This window comes from Oryza sativa, chromosome 2 (assembly GCF_034140825.1).
Source record: "Oryza sativa Japonica Group chromosome 2, ASM3414082v1".
NCBI lineage: Eukaryota > Viridiplantae > Streptophyta > Magnoliopsida > Poales > Poaceae > Oryza > Oryza sativa.
In genome coordinates, this window is record NC_089036.1 from 28224945 (window position 1) to 28245193 (window position 20249).

Genomic DNA, 20249 nt, shown 5'->3' on the forward strand with positions numbered 1-20249 from the left:
AGGTCCCTATTCTTTAGACATTGACATTTATATGTCTATTTTTAGTCCCTATACTTTGTGTATCGGGTCTGGCCTGCCAGCCCATCGTGCCAGGCCAGCCCGACCGTGCCGGGCCAGCCCAGCGTGCTGGTGAGGAGGCCCAGGCACGGCCCGACGGTCGGGCCGGGCCGGCACGGGCCCGACCCAAGTCGGGCCGTGCCGTGCTTGGGCCGGGCCAAAAAGGCGTGCCGTGGGCCGGGCCTTCGGGCCTCGGGCCTTATGGCCAACTATAATTCCAGCAGATGCTGCAAGAATACCATCAAAGAAAGTTGACAACAAATGATCAGAACCTGACAGTGGCAGTTCTTTTTAGATAACAAGTTTGCATCTCAAAAACATGCTTGAAGGTCCTTACCAGTCACCATAAATCATTTGGTACACAGCTTTGGAACCTATCATTCCAAACTGCAATTGCACTAGTAGAGATAAAGAAAAAATCTCTGTAGGAGCCCGCTCAAAGACTGAAACAAAAGATAAAACCAAGAACACTAACTGTTATACTCAAACAATTGAGTGAATTTCATGTTCAGACTCAGAATACATACCAATAATCAAGTGATATTTGCAGTTGGACTCATCATAGGACCACCTATGAGTACTTTTAAAACTGATATGGTGCTCTGAAGGCAAGAATTCACTTCTGTAACTAAGCCTCAGGATGAACATAATCTCAAATGTTTCGAGAACATCAAATGTCAATTACAGTCTTATTTCTCGTTGCAAACGTCTATATTTCTCTTGCATTCTCAAGAGTTTCCGTGAAAGCTCCTGATTCCCTGTCAGCATCAACCCGTTCAACACACGGTTGAACATGAACCTTCTAGGCAGATAACCTCTATCCACCATTTCTTCCACCATCCTTGCAGCCAGTACCATGTCCTCAGCCCTCTTGCGCATAAACATAGCACTTATTATGATGTTGTATGTGTCTTGGTTGGGCAGGCACTCCTCTCCTTTACTCATCTTCTCAAACAAATCCAAACCCTTTTCCATCTCCCCTTCCTCAAATAAATACCTTATAAGAACATTGTATGTCTGAACGATGGGTTCGCAGCCTCCATTCTTCATCCTCTCCAACAGCTTCAAACCTCGGTCAATCTTCCCAGCATGGCAGAGGCCTCGGATCAACACAGTGTATGTAACCACGTTAGGGACATAGCCCTTAACACGCATACCATCAAACACCGTTACTGCATCCTCCACATTACCCTTCTTGCAGATCACCTGAATAAGCGCATTGTAGGTAGCAACCGATGGAGCACACCCTTCTTTAGCCATTTCATCAAACACCTTGCGAGCTTTCTCCAGCTGCCCGGCAACACCCAGCCCATGAACCATGGTAGTGTACGAGACGACGTCGGGCTTACAGCTCTCGTCTTTACTCCCCCTCTTCTTCATCTGGAGGAAGAAGTCCCATGCGTGCCGTAGCTGTCCAGCACGGAAGAAGCCTTTAAGGATGATGTTATAGGTGGTCTTCGTGGGGGCAATACCGGACTCGACCATCAGCCGCAGCACGTCGAGCGCGCGGGAGGTGTCCTTGACGCGGCACCATCCGTCGGCGAGCGTGTTGTACGTCACCACGTCGGGGGTGAAGCGCTGCTCAAGAGCGCGGACGAGGGAGGCGGCCTTGCCGGCGTGGCGCGACTTGGACAGAGCGTCGAGGAGGGAGTTGAACAGGGGGAGGTCCTGCGCGACGCGGTGGGAGCGGTGGAGCGAGAGGAAGAGGCGGACGGCGAGGTCGGGGCGGCGCTGCGACACGGCGAGGCGCTCGAAGAGGATGGGGAAGGTGCGCGGGGTGAAGGCGAGGCGGTGGCGCGGGAAGAGGCCGAGGATGGAGTTGGTGAGCTGGCGCGGGCGGCGGAGGCGCGCGGAGAGGTCGAGCGCGAGGTCGAGCGTGGAGGGACCCACGGCGTGCGCGCGCGGCGGGAGGTGGAGGAGCGAGTGGAAGAAGAGGAGCGCGCGCGGCGCGTGGTGCCAGAGGAGCTTGAGGACGGAGTCGGCCACGGGGGTCGGGAGCGACGGCGCGACGGCGAGGAGGGACGCCGAGAGGGAGCGCGTCGAGGCCGGCGTGAGGGCGGACGAAGGGTGGTTCAGCACGACGGCGGCGATCTGGCGAGGGCACGGAGCTGGTGCGGCCGAGGTCGGTGTCGGCGGTGGGCGGGGCAGCGGCGGCATTGGAGAGCTTCGTGCCGTTCGGCGGCGTTGCGACTTGCCAGGAAGAGGGGATCGGTTCGTGGAAGGAACAAACGTGCAGTGTGCATTGCCGTATCGCATGGTATGGGCCGAATAATTCACAGCCCGGAGATGCTACGGCCTATCGGGTATCGGCCTATGAGGCCCAGAGGCCCATCTCCAAACGAGATGAACCCGCCATGGCAAAACGTGGCCTTCTTGTCATATGGATCCTTGCGAGCTGTCAAGTGAACTGGGAAAAAGTACACCCAAGGTCCCTCAACTTGTCATCGAGATACAAAATCGTCCCCCAATCGCAAAACCAGATACCGGCATCCCTCAACTAACAAAACCGTTCCCTCGGTGGTTTTGACACCGGTTTTGTCCGACGTGGCAGCTGAGTCAGCGTGGGAACCACGTGGGCCCCACATGTCAGACAATCCACATCAGCCTCTCTCTTTCCCTATTCTCTCCCTCCTCTCTCTCTCACTCTTCTCTTCTCTTCTCTTCTCTTCTGGGGCGGCGGCTGGGGCGACGAGGCGGCAAGCCGGCCGGCGGCTGAGGCAGACGATGCCGGGGAGAGGCGAGAGAGTAGGCGGCGGGCGACAAGGCGGCGGCGGCGGCTGCGACGCGGGAGAAAGCGAGGGCGGCGGCCGGTCGCGAATGGCGTCAATGAAGCTGCGTCGCCGCCGGCGGCGAAGCGGCCCCGCGCGGGCGGGCGCCGCGGCGTCGGGCACCGCCGCGGCGCGGGCGCGGAAGCGACTCGTTGTCCACCTCCCACTTAGGGAGATCCAGGCGAGGCTCCCGGCGAAGGAGGCGGCGGTGCGCCCGATCCGCGCCCCGCGGGACGCGCTCGAGGGCGTCGGGGAGTACGTCGACCGCGCCGTGAGGCCGGCCGCCGCCGTGCACAGCCTCGAGCCGCCGCTCCTCGCGGCGGGCTGTGCCGCCGCTCCTCGCGGCCTCCGCCGTCGCCGACGACCTCCCCGGATACCTCGCCGTGATGTCCCGCTTCAAGGAGGCGCTCCACTTCCTCTCCGACAACTGCGGCATCGCCTCCCAGTGGCTCGCTGACATCGTCAAGTACCTCGAGGACCGTAGCCTCGCCGCCGCCCTCGCCTTCTCCCGCCTCGCAGCCGCCGCCGCCGCCTCGTCGCCTGCCGCCTCCTCCTCTCCCGCCTCGCCCCGGCAGCCTCGTGGAAGGAGCAGCCATCGGCGCGGGGCCAGTCGGCGTCCTCGGCGAGGTGGCGCCGCAGCTCCTCCTTCCTCTCCCGACGCTTTTCCCCGGCGGCAGCAACCGGAGAGTAGGTCCCAGCGGTGGTGGTGGCGGCGGCGAGCGCGGCCGCGTCGGCCTTCCTTCGCGGAGCCACTTTCAGTGGAGCGATTTGGGGAAGGGTTGGAGACATGAGTGGCTAGGAGTAGCCGGCAAGCACCACCACTCCGTGCCGGCCCTACTCCCCCGTCGGCATCGCCGTGATGCTCAGCAGCGGCGTCGCCCTCGATGCGGCCGTCACCTGCCACGAAAAGTACGGGCACGTCTGGGAGGTGAGCGCGGCCATGGCGGGCGGGCCCGTACGTCGTCGTCGCGCATCACGGCGGCGTCGGCGGGACGGGAGAAAGAAGAGGCGGCGACGACACGATGACGGTGAGGCGGCAGCGCGGGCAGGTGGAGTGGGAACCGAGCCACATGTCGACGCACTCGGCGTGGAAGCCGTGGCCGCACCGGGGGAGGAACCTGGCCTCGTCGCCCTCCTCGAGCTCCGCGAGGCACACCGCGCACTCGATGCTGTCGTCCTCCTCCTTCACCGCCGCCGCCGCCGCCGCCATGCTGTGGCTGTACACCGTGACCAGCAGCGACCGCAGCACCTCCGGGTCGACCCCTCCTCCCCTTCCACCTTCCCCGCTGCTCCCAGAGCGTCGCCGCTGCGGCCGCCCCCGCCGCCCATGCCCGCTGGAGAAAAGTGAAGAGAGAGAAAGAGGAGAAAGGGAGAGGAAGGGAAAGAGAGAGAGGGAGTGACGACGTGGCATGCTGACAGGTGAGTCCATGGTGACTCAGCTGCCACATAGACCAAAACCAGAGTTAAAACCACCGAAGGATCTCGGGTGATCGGTTTTCTATAGTTGAGGGACCTCATGTATCTGGTTTTGCGGTTTGAGGACGTTTTCGGATCTCGGTGACAAGTTCAGGGACCTCCGGTGCACTTTTTCCAGTGAACTGCGAATCTGTGATGACTGACGAGCGATGCTGGATGATTATGGTCCATTGCATCCATGCTCCAAAATCTATTTTTGAAGCAAGCATACCAAAATTCGATAATGACATTTGCATGCACTAACGAACCAGGTTTAGATATATACTAGTACTCATCATGTCTACAGGTTTCAGAATAAAGTCTTTTGACTAAAGCAATGTGTCCGTTATCCAATCAAGAGGACCTCAGGCCACAAGACATGAAAAAGAACATCAAGTGTGTCCCACGGAAAGGACAGAAAAATGTCTGGATCTTATATATACTCCGTAGATTCTAGTAGTAGTGTGCTTTAAGAGCAAGGTCAATAGTATAGTCTGCTGCTGGCTCCATTATCTCCATATCATTTTATAGCTAATATTACAGTTAACTAATACAATAGACTAGCTATTGTGCTTACTACATCTCATGAAAGAAATATTTAATTATACATGCACATACTTTATGAGTACTTACAGTGTATGATCAAAAGTGAACTTCATGTTTGTGGCCATTCATGTTCTGAAACATGAGTTCTTATGTCTACATGAATAGAATTGAATGGAAGCTATCGAAAATCAGATGGAGCGAGGTAAAAAAGAATACACTCAGCGGCGAAAAAATACACGGAAACAAAATCCGCTTTTTGTAAACAAGATACGCATACATCTGAGATCAGGCAGAAATAGAGAAAAAACCAAGAAAAGAAAACCAAATCCACTGGTACGGAGGACATCAGAACTACTGAACCACTCCCTAGCCGATTGTTTGTTTTAATCAACGAAATCACCCACAAGACAGCAAGATTTAGGCTCTGTTTCTTTCAGCTTAGGATTATTATAATCTAGATTATTGAGTCAGATTACTATAAGCTAGATTGTTATAATCTGTAGTAAAATAAGCGGTTAGTTGTTTATTTCCTAGATTATTGGGTTTGCAAGTCTAAAGAGGAAGTGGGGTGGCATGATGGGTAATTTTTTACCCAATAATTTGGAAAAAGCTCACCTAAATGAGCTTATCAGATTATAATAAGCTGGGTTCCAGATTATAATAAGCTACTTCAATAAGTTGTCTGTTTCTTTCAGTTTACTCTCATAATCTGGATTATAATAATCTCAAGTTGAAAGAAACAGGGTCTTAGCATGGAGACAACGCCAGCTTCATGCGGTGGGCGTCGATCAAGCGACCGGCGCAGATCTAGCACACAGTGGTGTCGCCCGGAGGCTGGAAACTGGGATCAGTCTTTTAATGAACGGAAGAGAGTGCCGACGCTTTCAGATGGCCTTCATCTGCACGCCGCGGCGAACGGTGGCACCGACGGCGATGCTAGGAAGAAGCGTCGCTGCATCGGAGAAGATATGGAGGAGGAAGAGGAGAGCGATTCCGCGTGCTTGATCTGAACCTGTGTTGCGCAGTTGCACTGCTCGGCAATGGGAAATACTACTTGGGCGGAAGGAGAAGGAGAGCAAACCACACGGGATCGGATGGGGTGGTGTGGGGCCCAAAAAATGTATTTTTAATCGCTAGTACTAGTTGCATGCGCATATGGAGCCGTGCTATCGTCGGCGCTAGATTAGTCGTCCGTTCCCTTCCTTTTTCTGGTTTATCTTTCCTCCACGTAGAAATACGATGATATGTAACTTTTTGAAGCCTGTTGAGTTATTTTATTGTACCGGCTCTAAGCGCAAGGATCTCGTCCTCGCGGGTGGTCACATCCTCACGGTCACGGACACCAATTGACACCCAATAATTCCATGGCAAAGTGCCAAAGTAGAAACATGAGCGAGTACAAGCATGTGGGTGATGAGAGGTACATCTGATGTAAAGATTAGACGAATGAAAAACCGAGAGCAGGTTTGTTCCGGGGAAACCAGCTACTGGTGTGAATGCCCGTACCTGAATGCTAGTAATAACTAGGAATAAACAGACAGAATTTGGTTTCTTTCTTTAGATAAAGAAATTGCTTGCTTGATCAAGAGAACAGACCAGGGATTGGAAGCTCGCTGCACGGGTCCAACAGCAAATCAGTATCCATGCTTATCAGGTTCGGAAATTTGTCTGGAGCTCATTCCTGACGATCTTTGAAGTAGTATTAGTACTAGTTTCAGACTCTCAGGAAACATTTGTCAAGTAAAGGAAGATTTGCTACATCAAATTTGATGGTTTGAGTATGAGCTCAAGACAGCTTCACGCGCGAGTGTACGCCTGTACGTACATGTACAATGGCTAATGCACACACTCAAGTCAAAAGTTTAAGGGGCTGTCCGTTTGGCGTCTACGGACCAACGGATTTAAAAAGCTGGTTAACCAATACACTTTTAACCGGTAGTTCATCACGGCACCAAGAATCAACGTGTATTATTGACTTGCAAGAACAGAAAAATATCGACATGTACTAATCTGCAAGTCCGACCTTCCAGGACGATGTGCAGTGTTCCTCACGAAAATTCGACGAGCACCATCATCCGATTGATTGAAAAACTGGTTTGCATCTAATCATAAGCCGTGCAATTATTGTCACCCCGATGGTACGAGCATTACGGAATGTATTCACACCTGCCATTGGCTGTAACAACTGCACCATTTCATGAAAAAAAAGAGTTCATTTTCTTCTCCATCTTACTACAGTGGCTTCTGTTGTTTATTCCATTACTCTGTTTTTTTTTTCAAATGTATCTTCGATTGGTCACCTAAGGCAGACGAGAGGGCCCAAAAATGATCGATCGCATGATTAGGACGCCGGCAGATGGGGATTAAACGGTGGGCTTGTTTTTTTAGAGCCGAAGACAGCGAAGTTTAAAGAGGCAGTCAAGCAAACCAGCGAGGCAGCGAAGCGGGCTTAAGCTTAAGCCACCTCTCGTCACGCCTCCAAACCCACTTCTCTCCCACCACCGAGACCGCCGCCTATTCTTTCCTTCCTCCCTCTCTCCGGTCTTTGCTTCTCGCGAGGAAGTTGGCATCCTAGATACATACTCCTTCCATGGCGCCGTCCCAGATCCGCTTCGGCCACCAGATCCCCTTCTCCCGCCCCGACTCCGACGAGGAGGAAGAGGAGGACGACGAGGACGAGGAGGTGGAGGAGGAGGAGGAGGAGGAGGAGGAAGAGGAGTACGAAGGGGAGGAGGAGGAGATGGAGGGCGAGGTGCCGGTGTCATCGCCGCTGATGCTGCCGGCGGCGAGGGGAGGAGGAGGAGGAGGGGTGTCCGTCGTGGAGACGGTGGCGGCGGCGCTGCGGAGGTCGCTGCTGCTGTGCAGCAGCGTGCGCGCCGCGGAGGACGAAGGGGCCGCGGCGGCGGCGGCGGCTGCTGCGGGGATGCAGATTGGCCGGCCCACCGACGTGCGGCACGTCTCGCACGTCACCTTCGACCGCTTCGTGGGGTTCCTCGGCCTCCCCGCCGACCTCGAGCCCGACGTGCCCCGCCCCGCGCCTAGCGCCAGGTCAGTGCCGCGCCATTGCCTTGCTTCGCCTTCTCCATGCTCCGTGGATTTGAGGCGGGGGCTCTGGAATTGGAGTTCCGCTCCGGAGATCAGCATCTGCGGTGCTACTACCTGTGTGGATTAAGCCCATTTTCACCCTGCACTGCTGTTCGTTTCCGAATTAAGTTCATGGCATGATGCTAAATATAGTGCCACATTGCCGCGTAACTAAGCAAAAGTGCACACAGAATAGTTGCCTCGCCGAGCCCTTATTACCGATTCGGAATTGGTTACCCACGAGCGACGAGCCAATAGGACTGTTACGTTTGCAAACTCTTACAGGAAGCCAGAACTGTTGCCATTTCCAAGGATGGCACTGCCAAGTTCGACTACTGGGGAATCTTGTAAAGCACATTCCTTTTGTGGAGATGACTCTCTTTGTCCTTGTCAGGCATTGGGATGTTGTGATATATTCCTCAGTCCCAAAATATAAGCACTTTTAGCATTTGAAATTTATGCCAAAATATAATTAATTTTAGCACTATTTAGAATACTGCTTGTCCCATCTATCACTGTTTTAATTTTACTATCTTACTCTCAACCATCCGTTGGGGCACCAAAGTCTTTTTTCCGAACAGGCAAGGGCGCTCCATATGTTTCATCTTTTGTAGTTAGTTGTTACCCCTTACTGATTCCTATCCTGGTATTGTTGTATGTATGATACATAACCTTTCAGTTGTAGAGGGGAACTAAGGATCATTTCTGTTTCTTAAGTTCAATTGTTATAAGTTCTTTTCCTTAAAAGAACTTTGCAGCCTACCTTTATTAGTGAATTTCTAGCAAAGCTCAGACCCTAACTTAGTTTATGTTTAATCTATTTCCTTACACAGTGTGAGTGTATTTGGAGTTTCACCAACGTCCATGCAATGCTCATACGATAACAGAGGAAACAGTGTGCCAACAATACTATTGACCATGCAAAAGAAGTTATATCAACTTGGGGGGCTTCAGGTAAGGCCAAATGGCCAACAAATTTTGGAACCTTAATAATACTAGCATTTACACTACTCAGCAAAAAATGGAAAAAAGTTCTGAAATTCTGCTTCTTGTTTTCCCAGGCTGAAGGAATCTTCAGAATAAATGCAGACAATAGTCAGGAACTACATGTCAGGGAGCAACTAAACATGGGTGTTGTTCCGGATGGTGTTGACATGCACTGTCTGACGGGCCTCATAAAGGTGTGGTGACAATTATTTCTTGTGCTTTTAATTAACCTTTGATTTATTTACCATATGTTTTAAATGCATAAAACCCAACCTTATGGAAATCTTTCTCTATGGAAATTGAACATGTACAAAGCCTTCAAATATGATAATGCAGACATTGTTTATGCAGTACAGAGATTTAGATATAAGATTTCAGACAGTAATCAATAGATAGACTAGACTCTAGAGTATCTAGCGCATACATAGACTAAATTATATTTTTAAGAAGTCTACAGAAAAATGAGTTTTTGTATTGTTACTTTTTATCTGTTTGTTCTCTTCTACACCATTCCATGACCGGTGTGATGCTGATGGTAGGCATGGTTTCGTGAACTTCCAAGTGGAGTATTGGACTCATTGACTCCAGAACAAGTGATGCACTGCAACACTGAAGAAGAATGCGCTCTCCTTGCGAGTACTCTACCTCCAGTGGAAGCAGCACTACTTGATTGGGCCATCAATCTGATGGCAGATGTTGTGGAACATGAAAACTACAATAAGATGAACGCTCGCAACATTGCTATGGTTTTTGCACCAAACATGACTCAGGTTATTCTCAAAATCTATTTGGCTTTATTTATTTTTTCTTGCTATCTACAGAATTTGCTATTTCACAGACTAATCATGTAACATACCATCTCTTTTATAGATGGCCGATCCCTTGACTGCTTTGATACATGCAGTTCAAGTGATGAATTTTCTCAAGACACTTATCTTGAAGACTGTGAAGGGACGGGAAGAAACAGCTATGCCATCAAGTGCATTCCCATCAAGCTCTGGTTCCCCAAGTGACAAAGATGAACCTCAGGCATTAGAGCATTTGGACAAGCCCACCATTTGTTCAACTCAGCAAAATAATGATTTTCCAATGATTAGTGGGGCTACTCTTGATCACTTCCTCTTTAGAGCAGAACCATTGCGTCATAATGACGCACAAGGTAGTGCTGGACGACCCAAGAAACGCGACAATAAGGACCATGACAACAGCAGCAGGGAATTTTCTCCCATAGATAGTGATTCAAGTAGCCAAGCCAGCAATTCTGCAAGCAAATTCAGTAATGACAATGTGGAAGGTTTATTTGACAGATTTAAATTTCGGAAAGGAGTAGGGAGGCTGTGCAGACACCCTGTTTTTCAGTTGAGTAGGTCCATGAAAAAATCAGGTGAAGCGGGACAAGCCTGTGTATGAAGTAATGACACGATAGGGTGTAGTTGATAGTTTCCATTATTTTTAGAGGCATGTTTACTTAACATTTCATCAACCATTGTCCTAGATTTCGTGAGTAGAACTGTAGAAGGTATTAGCCAATTTGGTGGTAGTAGTACTGAACTACTGATGTCGAGTTCCTGCCTGTATATTTCAACTATTCATTTCTGACCAATCAACTTGTACGATGCCATCATTACTTTCGGTTGTTAGTTATACTTGTTACTAACAGAAATCAAGAGTAGCCTTAGCCCCTTTCCAATCAATTGCTGTGCAAGTGATTTGAATGGGACAGGTACAAAACGCCATCATCTTCAGTACTCCAGTTTTGTGGTGCTGGTAAGCGCTATCATCTTGGTTTGAAGCTAGTATCATTTTGATTTGAGCCCCTACCAAAATATTTAGCACTATCAAAAATGGTCTGGTCTGAAACCAAAATGTGCCCACAAGACAAATGCCAAGCAATAACAAAATTTTGGTAGGGTAACATTTCATTGGGTTTTAGTACGGGCAGAATTTGGTAGACTTCAATTCAATACGGCCCGAAGATAGCAGGGCAGATGTCTAATCAAACGTTGCTCAGTTTTTCAGGGCATGTTTGGTTCGTGCCAAACCTTGGACAAGTTTTGGCTTTTTTGGGTAGGGAAGAGTAATATCAAGTTATCAACTATATTGATCTTGGCAAAAATTGGTATCAATCCAAATGACTTTTATATACACTATTAAAGTTGCCAAAATAATTTTCGGAGCAACCCATTGGCTTCGGTTTTGGGCACAACTACAAATGTGTGAAGATGATGAAGAGTTTCTGAAAGTTGCATATCGAAAGTTGGAGACTATGGTTATACAACTTTTTGCCAATTATGGTTGGAGATTTACAAATAGACTTCAATAATTGTAATCTCCTTATGTTAGGCTAGATTCTTTATTGTTCCTTGCGGTGTGTTCTATTCAATTAGATTTACACTATGTTCGTCAAACGCTTCTATGTAATAATTGGCTGTAACTCTTTTGAGTAAAAACCGGGATGTTATATTCCATTATCTAAAAAAAATTAAAGTTGCCAAATAATTGTTGGGGCAAAATTTGGAACCAAACCAAACAGGCCTTCAGTCTTTCACCCGTTGGACTGCCGCATTGAGGAGGCGTTTTGCGGGCCGTCGGGCCGAGAGAGAGAGAGACATACAACTCCAAACTTCACGGGCCCTTATGGATCTTGTAAACTTTGCCTCGAAATGAATTCTTGTGTTTAGACTGGTATGTCGAAGTGAATGGTTTACTTCAAGTATGAAAAAATTGAAAATTAAAGAAAAAAAAAGTACGAATTCCCCCCCCCCCCTCCTCGAACTATCGCGGTCGTCCGAATTACTCCCCTGAACCACAAAACCGGACATTCTTCATCCCTAACTATGCAAACCAGATGAATTACCCCCCTTAATCCAATCCACGGTGGTTTTTGTCTACGTAGCGTATACGTGGCAGTCCAGTCAGCATTCTAATTATAAAAAAAAAGTGGGACCCATCTGTCATATTCTCTTCTACTGTTCCTCTCTCTCACTCTTCCTCTCCTCTCTCTCTCTTCTCTGTCTCACTCTTCCCCTCTCTCTCACACGCACGGCGGCAGGCGGGGACACGAAGGGGCGGCGGCGGCGCGCACGCACGCGGACGGGGCCGGAGGTGGCGGCGAGGACGGGGACGTGGCCGAGACGCGCACGGCGGCGAGGACGGCAGCACGCACGGCGCAGCGGCGCGCACGCATGCAGACAGGGGCGGCGGCGGCGAGGATGGCGGCATGCACGGCGCTGCAGCGCGCACGGCGGCGCGCGCGCGGCAATCAAACAATGAAGAGTTCACGCCGACGACAAAACAAAGCAATCAAACTGCAGGTCTGCAGGACATTGACAAATCACAAAAATCTTTCTATTCTAGCGGCTAAAAGAATTGCTACTTTGTCGGGGATTTTGTACCAAGGGGGAAATCAAGAAGCGGCGGTGGTGTGATCGAATCGATCCTCAAAGGAAGGTGGTTCCGGCGAAGCCGCGGTGGAGGAGGTTGTGGGCGATGTTGTCCCTGTTGCGCTTGGCGGCCTCGGAGCGGACGGGGGTCTCCGGCAAGGTCTCGTCGTTGACGAGCTCGTACCGGAGCTACGGCTCGAGCTCCTCGCCGCGCGTCTCGCAGATGTTGTGGAGGACGCAGCAGGTGCCGAGCACGACGGGGAGGTCCTGGAGCTTCACCTCCGTGCGCTTCTGGAGGCACGCCCACCGCGCCTTGAGCGCGCGAACGCGTCGACGGCGACGCGCCGGAGGTCGCCCACCCTCTCGTTGAAGGCGTAGATGGGGCGGCGCGTCGAGGAGGACAAGAGCGCTCGGGGCAGAGGGAGGTCGAGGCCTCGAGCCTGCGGCCGCGTGCGTGCCGCCGTCCTCGCCGCCGCCGCCCCTGTCCGCATGCGTGCGCGCCGCCGCGCCGTGCGTGCTGCCGTCCTCGCCGCCGCCTCCGGCCCCGTCCGCGTGCGTGCGCGCCGCCGCTGCCCCTTCGTGTCCCCCGCCTGCCGCCATGCGTGTGAGAGAGAGAGGGGAAGAGTGAGACAGAGAAGAGAGACAGGAGAGGAAGAGTGAGAGAGAGGAATAGTGGAATTGAATATGACAGGTGGGTCTAACTTTTTTTTTATAATTAGAATGCTGACTGGACTGCAGGTATATGCCACGTAGACCAAAACCACCGTGGATTGGATCGAGAGGGTAATTCATCCTGTTTGTATAGTTGGGGGTGAAGAATGTCCGGTTTTATGGTTTAGGGGGGTAATTCGGACGACCGCGATAGTTGGGCGGTAATTCGTACTTTTTTCCAAAATTAAATGCAGTTTGAGATGTGATACTCATACAAACCAGCGTTCCTTCAGTCTTAGGAGATGATGGGCATGATTAGCTTGAAACAGATTGCACTAGCGAAATTCTTTTCTTTCCCTTCCAATTCTAGTTTAGACTTCTAACGATGAACGTTTCAATCAACCAACAGCCAAGTGGACCCTCAAGAATATTGTTAGCAATCTTGGTACGATCTAGCTGATATGCCTTGGAAGCTTCCTGCTACGTAAATGTACAACATGGGTGCGTATCTTCAATCCACCAAAACAATAATAGTACGTGTGACGATCTTTTTGTCCCAAACACTCAAACAGCCCATGTTGAAGCTGTTGGCTCTGGTCCTTTTCTGTTTTGGATTGAATCAACTACCTCTTTTTCTCTACCAAAAAACTGAATCGTGTGTGCCCGTGGGGTGTGGAGTTAGGCTCTCACGATCAATACCGTCATTCAGAGCAGAGCCCAGCTGTCTCGGGCTCTCGGCCCCGTACAATTATCCACACGCGCCCGCCATCGACCTCACCATGCGATCCTTAACTTTGTCATTTTCGGGAACGCATTATGCATGTACTTGGAACACTACTGTACTAGTTTCTCACATTTTGTTGCCTAACTTAAGAAGCTCCTCCATTTACTCTACACATGCCCGTGTTCATTCATGCAAACAGAAACGACCGCAGCGAAGGAAACTCCCGCGCAGATCAGGCTCCGCCACTGTAACTTTCACTAAGAATTACCATTGATGTTCGAAAAATAGTTGATAATCAAAGAAACGTTATTAGCCGTTCGACTCAACCATGTTATTGGCTCTGCTGCTGCACAACAGAACAGAGCATTTACCAAGTCAAATCATGGCCAGTCGTGGACTTGAAAGTACGCCACATTTTCGCGCTGCCCTTAACTTATCAAATCTCAGAGACTACCTACAAACTTCCGAAAACGACGGCAGAATTCCAGCAGAATGCATGCACAGCAATTAACAGCCTAACAGAAGACGCGCGTCCGGAAATCACCCTGCCGTGCACGGCAAACACCAAACGGAAATGCATCAGCGATGCCCCGAGCTGACCAGCTACGCCAAACGCCAAAACGGTATACCCCGAAATTGCAGTTGCAAGGAGCCAGGGACCAATGGACCATCAGCCCATCGCGAGAAGTTAATGGTGCTACTGTACTATCCAACACGTAGTTAATTGTAAACACTGTACTAAGCAGTATACATTTTGCAGACAGGACAATACATTATACAACCATACAGTCATACAGATACAGATCAGTAGCTTTGCAACAAGAGAAAATCTTGTGCATGCGACAGCCTGTTTTGACTGCCTTTTGTTTTATATTGGGTGAGGAATCATTTGACGGCCCGGGTTGTGTTCTGTGCAACGAGACAATCCCGGCATTGATCCCTTTTTTCCCCTGGATTTTAACCGTGTGCAATTTGGGAGGACCACGCACTTGCGGTGCACGCTTGCCATCTCCGTTGCTTTATAAGCTTGCAGCGCGCGAGCCAACGAGAGAAACCGGAAGTCTCTTTTGAGGTTGCAACGCACGCACAGTTTGCATCCGCAGCTTAGCTAGCGAGTGACGAGATCACAGGGCATGATGAGTCCTGGCGTTTCGGCCAAGAAGCGCCACGCCGGCGCGGGGTTCACGCTCGGCTGCGGCTGCAAGGACGCGAAGAGCGTGTCCGTCTCGGCATCGGCGGCGGGGACGCCGTCGACAACGGCGACGCGGCGCAGGAGCGCCGGGACGAACCCGTCGGGGTCGACGACGACGGACACTCTTACCATGACGTCCGCGTCGTCGTCCTTCCTCTGGGAGCACTCCGTGGTGGAGTTCGACCACGACGGCGGCGGCGGCTGCGGGCCGGAGAGCTTCTCCGGCCTTCTGCGCGAGCTCAGCGAGCTGGAGCAGAGCGTCGCGTCGTGGGGCCGGAAGAGCCACCACCAGCACCACGACAAGAAACACTCGCCGGCGCCGTCGTCGCCGCTGCCGCCACAGGAGGACAGGAAGGAGAAGAACGGCGGCAACGGCGATGCCACGGACAAACCAGGAGACTGCCGCGACGGCGGCGGCGGCGGCGACGGCGTCGGTGTGGCTCTCGACGGCAGCGTGGCGGTGGTGAAGCAGTCCGACGACCCGCTGGGCGACTTCCGGCAGTCGATGCTGCAGATGATCGTGGAGAACGGGATCGTCGCCGGCGAGGACCTCCGCGAGATGCTCCGCCGCTTCCTCACCCTCAACGCGCCGCACCACCACGACGTCATCCTCCGCGCCTTCGCCGAGATCTGGGACGGCGTGTTCGCGGCTACTGCCTCCCTCGTCCACCACCACCACCCGCCCCCCTCCTCACGCCGCGAGCCGGTGGCTCCGGCGGCAAGGCCGCCCGCGCCGAGGACGCCTCCGCGCCACCGCCACCCTTCACCACGGGCATGGCGCGTGTAATCGTAACGCGTACGTGCAACGCTCGCACGCGCGCTGTGTAATCACCCGCGATGTGGGTTACTCCGGGGCAATACACAAGTACTGCTACTCGATATCAAATTGGAGATTAGTCCGGTGACACCGTGCGTGCGTCTCTGTGCTTTCGCGCGTCCTCGCATTTTGTCTCGTGTCATTTATCTTGCGGTGTGTGTGGTACACTGGTTACTGGTACAAATCATGAAGCCGAAAAGAGAAGGACGGGGGCAAAGCGGCAACGGCGTACGAAGGTTAGGACCGGCCGGTTCGGGGGCCGGAGTCACGGACGATACGGGCGCGCGAGTTGGAGGGGCCCCGACGCGCGGGCTTGCACGTACGCATGCGGGTGGATCGGCGGTGGGTGGTTGGCGCGCGCAGGCGGCAACGACGCGAGCGAGGGCCGAGGGAGTGGGACTGTGGGAGTGGGAAGGCAAGGCATCCACCTCGTCCTCGATGTCATGCGTGCTTGTCATTCCGCGTCCATCAGCAGCAGCCCATCACGGGCACTGAATTCTGATGTCCCTTTCAGGTAACATGTACGGGTTCCCGATTCGCCGTCCTCCGACCCGGGCGGTGGTTGCTTGTCAGACTCCTACACTGCAACAAAATTAACCGCAAGCTGTAGACGAATGGCTATATTGGAACAATGGAACTGGCTGTGTGGTAAAGTGTGGCGAAACAATCATCACGAACTGACGGGAGAATGGATCCAGGGGAAATATTTTTATTTTAGTTCTTTTTTAAAAGGGGATACGACGGAATCCCGTTTTCGAACGGGATGATCCCGAGTAGGTATCAGGTGTGATACCTATCAGGTATCAGACGATTCTACACACGTTTCAGGTGATACTTGCAAAGTATCATGTGATACTTATCAGGAATCATGCGATTTCTACCACGTATCGTGTGATACTCGCGAGGTTTCATGTGATACCTGTCAGGTATCAGACGATTTCTACCTCGTATCGCGTGATACTCGCGAGGTATCATGTCAGGTATCAGACGATTTCTGCTATGTATCGCGTGATACTTACGAGGTATCGGATGATACTTACCAGGTATCAGGTGATCCCTAGTAGATATAACTGTACATCCCGTTGGGGAGAGCATCCCGACGCGGCCGGCCACCTACAGCCGTCCCCTGTAGACGAGGACGGCGACGGCGGCAGCGGCGGTGGGTGCGGGCACGGCGGCGACGGCGGGGGACGGGCGCGGCAGCGGTGGGGGACGGGGATGGTGGCGGCGGGGGACGAGCGCGGCGGCGGCGGCGGCGGGTGCGGGCGCGGCGGCGACGGGCGTGGCGGCGGCGGGGGACGGGGACAGCGGCGGCGGTAGGGAACGGGGACGGCGGCGGCGGGGGACGGGCGCGCGCTGATGGCTTCGGCCGTGTCGCATGGGTGAGAATCGCGTTTGTGGGGGAAAAGCATCCCGTTGGGAAACGGTATCCCATCCCCTAGCATTCCCGTTTTTAAAGCCTTATTTTATAAATAGATCCTTAGGAAAACCTTATTCTAGAATTGAATCCTTATGGTGATGTTAGCATCCCTCTTGTTCCTAAGAAAACTAAATCATTGATGTAAAATGATCGACGCAAATGACACTAACGTCAAGGGGATGGTATCATCATATTGTCCATCATGTTAAACCACGGCGTTAATGACGTTGGTGCCGCGAAAGGCATATATTTATGTAAATAAGAAGTTAAGTAAAGTCTATCACCGGTCCCTAAACTTGTACCACTGTATCATCCCGATCCCTAAACTCGCAAATCGACCGTTCAGATTCTCAAACTTGTTTGACTGTGTCATCCCGGTCCCTAAACTTGCAGATCACTCGTTTAGGACCTCCAACTTGTTCAGTTGTGTCACCCTGGTCCCTAAACAGGACAGTCTAAAAACTTTATATCAAAAAATAATTCATAACTTTTTCATGTGAACTCTAATGAAGACAAACTTTATATCAAAATTGTAGCCCACGACGCGACCTACAACTTTGTAGTTGAAAAGTTTTTGAATTAAAACTGTTTAGGGTCCCAAAATATTGTTGCATGTTTATAGATTTTGAAATTTTAATTTTAAAATAACATATTGGGACAAAAAAAATGACTTAAAATAAAAAAAATTCAACTACAAAGTTGTAGATCGCGTCGAGGGCTACAAGTTTGATATAAAGTTTGTCTTCATTAGAGTTCACATGAAAAAGTTATAAATTATTTTTAAATATAAAGTCTTTTAGACCGTCCTATTTGGTCCAGATGATATACAAATCCAAGTTTAGAAACTGGTGTGACACAACTGAATAAGTTGGAGGACCTAAACGAGTGATCTGCAAGTTTAGGGATTGGGATGACACAGTCGAACAAGTTTGAGATCTGAACGGTCGATTTGCGAGTTTAGAGACTGGGATAACACAACGGTAAAAGTTTAGGGACCGGTGATGGACTTTACTCTAAGAAGTTTTTCTAGAGGTTTATTAGTAAAATATTTTTCTAAAAAAAATAAAAATCCTGATGGATCGATCTCTCACCTGACGATCAACCACACGTATCATATCCCCGCCGATTCAGGAACTGAACATGAGAACTTGGGCGTCCATGACCATGATGCATGTAATGATGTAGTACATGCGACATTGGGGAATAACAAAACTACAAATGGGATAACAAGATATCCCAAAACAAAGGGAAGAACAAAATCCTGGCACCGGAAACTCAACGCCCAGCAAGGAATCCGGGAATGATATCAGGGCATCAGGCAGGCAGGCATCCCGTCCCGCGCATCCCATGCCGGGCGGTGCACCTAATCTCTTCCCGAGACAAAGGCCACGGGCTCGACCAGGGCCGATCCCTTTGTTTGTTGCTTCGTATGGAGGCCATCGGCACGGGCGCGAAGGGAACAAATTAGTCCAAGCTGGCCTCCTGCTTACGGCCGGGGCCATCGGAAGAGACAGCTAGCGCGCGCGCGATGCAGGTCGCCTCCTCCGCAGCCTGCTTGGCTCGCAAGCGCTTGTCTCCACTCCCGTCTCCGGCATCCTCCCTTGCGTCATCACGGTCGCCGCTGACCGATGTGCTAGTAGTAGTATATACACTCATTTCTGATCTCCAAGAAATGCTTCTTCATCAGAGCAAGCAGGAGGCAATAGCTTGGGAATCCGATTCGTTCTCGCAGACCATTATAAGCAGGCGACGACGGTGAGTTTCAGAGCTCAGACTTTCAGTCTCCCCCTAGCTAAGATAGTCCGAGTCAAGTTAAGCTGAGGCAGTAGTATCAGAGAATATCTCCGGGTGAGATCGATAGGGTATGGCATGGATCGAGTACGCTATGGACCATATCTGTTCTTGGCCTGTGCACCCTGGTTCCAGCAGTGTTCCGAATTAATACAAGTTGAACTGGCAACTTGGACACTGGCGAGTGGGCGCGAGATTCAGATGCAGCAAGGGTGGGTCGGTCGATCATCATCATCAACGTGCAGTCTGCTGTTTCTTCTGTCGTCACAGTTTAGCAACTGTATTTCAATATACCTGGCAATACTCCTAGCCTTCGACAAAGGGCACAGCTCGTCAGGATTAACAGCGGTGACGTCAACTGTACGCTACAGTGTCAGTTGATGAGTATAGCTAGCTTTTGTCACGACTCGCTGATAAATTAACCCGGCCGGCAGCATCCTGATCGATGTTAGTGGATCTGCAAATCTATTTCGTCCGTAGTACTTGATCGGGACTGTAGAAAAGACGACCAGGGGCATCACTGTGTCAATAGATATCGACAGCAGCAAAGACCAAAGAGGGCATGCAAGGAGGCACGAGTTAGGTTAAGCGGTTGTCTCCTTGAACCAGTTGGTACTCGTCTGTAGTTGGTGCTCCAACTTTGATCAGTATCAGCAAATTCAGCATCCTCTGAACTCCGAAGAACAGCCGGTGGCTGAACCTACAAGCCCAAATATGACTGTGACAAAAGATACTCCCTCCGTCTCAAAATAAGTGTAGTTTTACACTATTCACATTTAACGTTTGACCATTCGTCTTATTTGAATTTTTTTTATGATTAGTATTTTTATTGCTATTAGATGATAAAACATGAATAGTGCTTTATGTATGACTAAATTTTTTAAATTTTTTCATAAATTTTTTAAATAAGACGGACAGTCAAACGTTGGACACGGATATCCACGGCTGCATTTATTATGGGACGGAAGTGGAGGTAGTAGGATGAATCTGACAGATCCGGTAAAGAATAATGCTTGCACAGAAATCCTAGGAGTTGCAGGATCCAATTCTGCTGCATTGCGTTGTTTTCAGTATGCAGTCGTTACAGGCGTACAGCAGTCGGCCAACCAGCCCACTCTAGTGCTGGTTGCTCGCTTGGGTCCCCATCTGGTGCCCACTTCTTATTATAAGGCCCTGTTTAGATGGGACTAAAACTTTTAAGTCCCTATTACATCGGATGTTTGAAAATTAATTATAAATATTAAACGTAGACTATTAATAAAACCCATCCATAATCTTGGACTAATTTGCGAGACGAATCTAATGAGCCTAATTAATCCATGATTAGCCTATGTGATGCTACAGTAAACATTCTCTAATTATAGATTAATTAGG

At 50.8% G+C, this 20249-nt stretch overlaps 4 protein-coding genes across 4 annotated transcripts; 2 read left to right on the forward strand and 2 right to left on the reverse strand.

The window, feature by feature from the left end:
* Positions 1-528: 528 nt before the first annotated feature.
* On the reverse strand, positions 529-2272 carry LOC4330315 (pentatricopeptide repeat-containing protein At1g74900, mitochondrial). The gene has a single exon (XM_026022797.2). The coding sequence runs from the start codon at positions 2212-2214 to the stop codon at positions 739-741; it is 1476 nt and encodes a 491-aa protein (XP_025878582.2). The 5' UTR covers positions 2215-2272; the 3' UTR covers positions 529-738.
* Positions 2273-3798: 1526 nt separating this feature from the next.
* On the reverse strand, positions 3799-4254 carry LOC107280018 (E3 ubiquitin-protein ligase EL5). The gene has a single exon (XM_066307673.1). It carries the CDS (start codon positions 4252-4254, stop codon positions 3799-3801), a length of 456 nt encoding a protein of 151 aa, XP_066163770.1.
* A 3058-nt stretch (positions 4255-7312) lies between these two features.
* On the forward strand, positions 7313-10537 carry LOC4330316 (rho GTPase-activating protein 5). The gene is made up of 5 exons (XM_015767605.3): positions 7313-7874; positions 8744-8864; positions 8972-9091; positions 9437-9667; positions 9768-10537. Exons 1-5 carry the CDS (start codon positions 7417-7419, stop codon positions 10305-10307), a joined length of 1470 nt encoding a protein of 489 aa, XP_015623091.1. The 5' UTR covers positions 7313-7416; the 3' UTR covers positions 10308-10537.
* A 3874-nt stretch (positions 10538-14411) lies between these two features.
* Positions 14412-15752, forward strand: LOC4330317 (transcription repressor OFP8-like). The gene has a single exon (XM_015767606.3). It carries the CDS (start codon positions 14789-14791, stop codon positions 15632-15634), a length of 846 nt encoding a protein of 281 aa, XP_015623092.1. The 5' UTR covers positions 14412-14788; the 3' UTR covers positions 15635-15752.
* The last annotated feature ends 4497 nt before the right edge of the window (positions 15753-20249 follow it).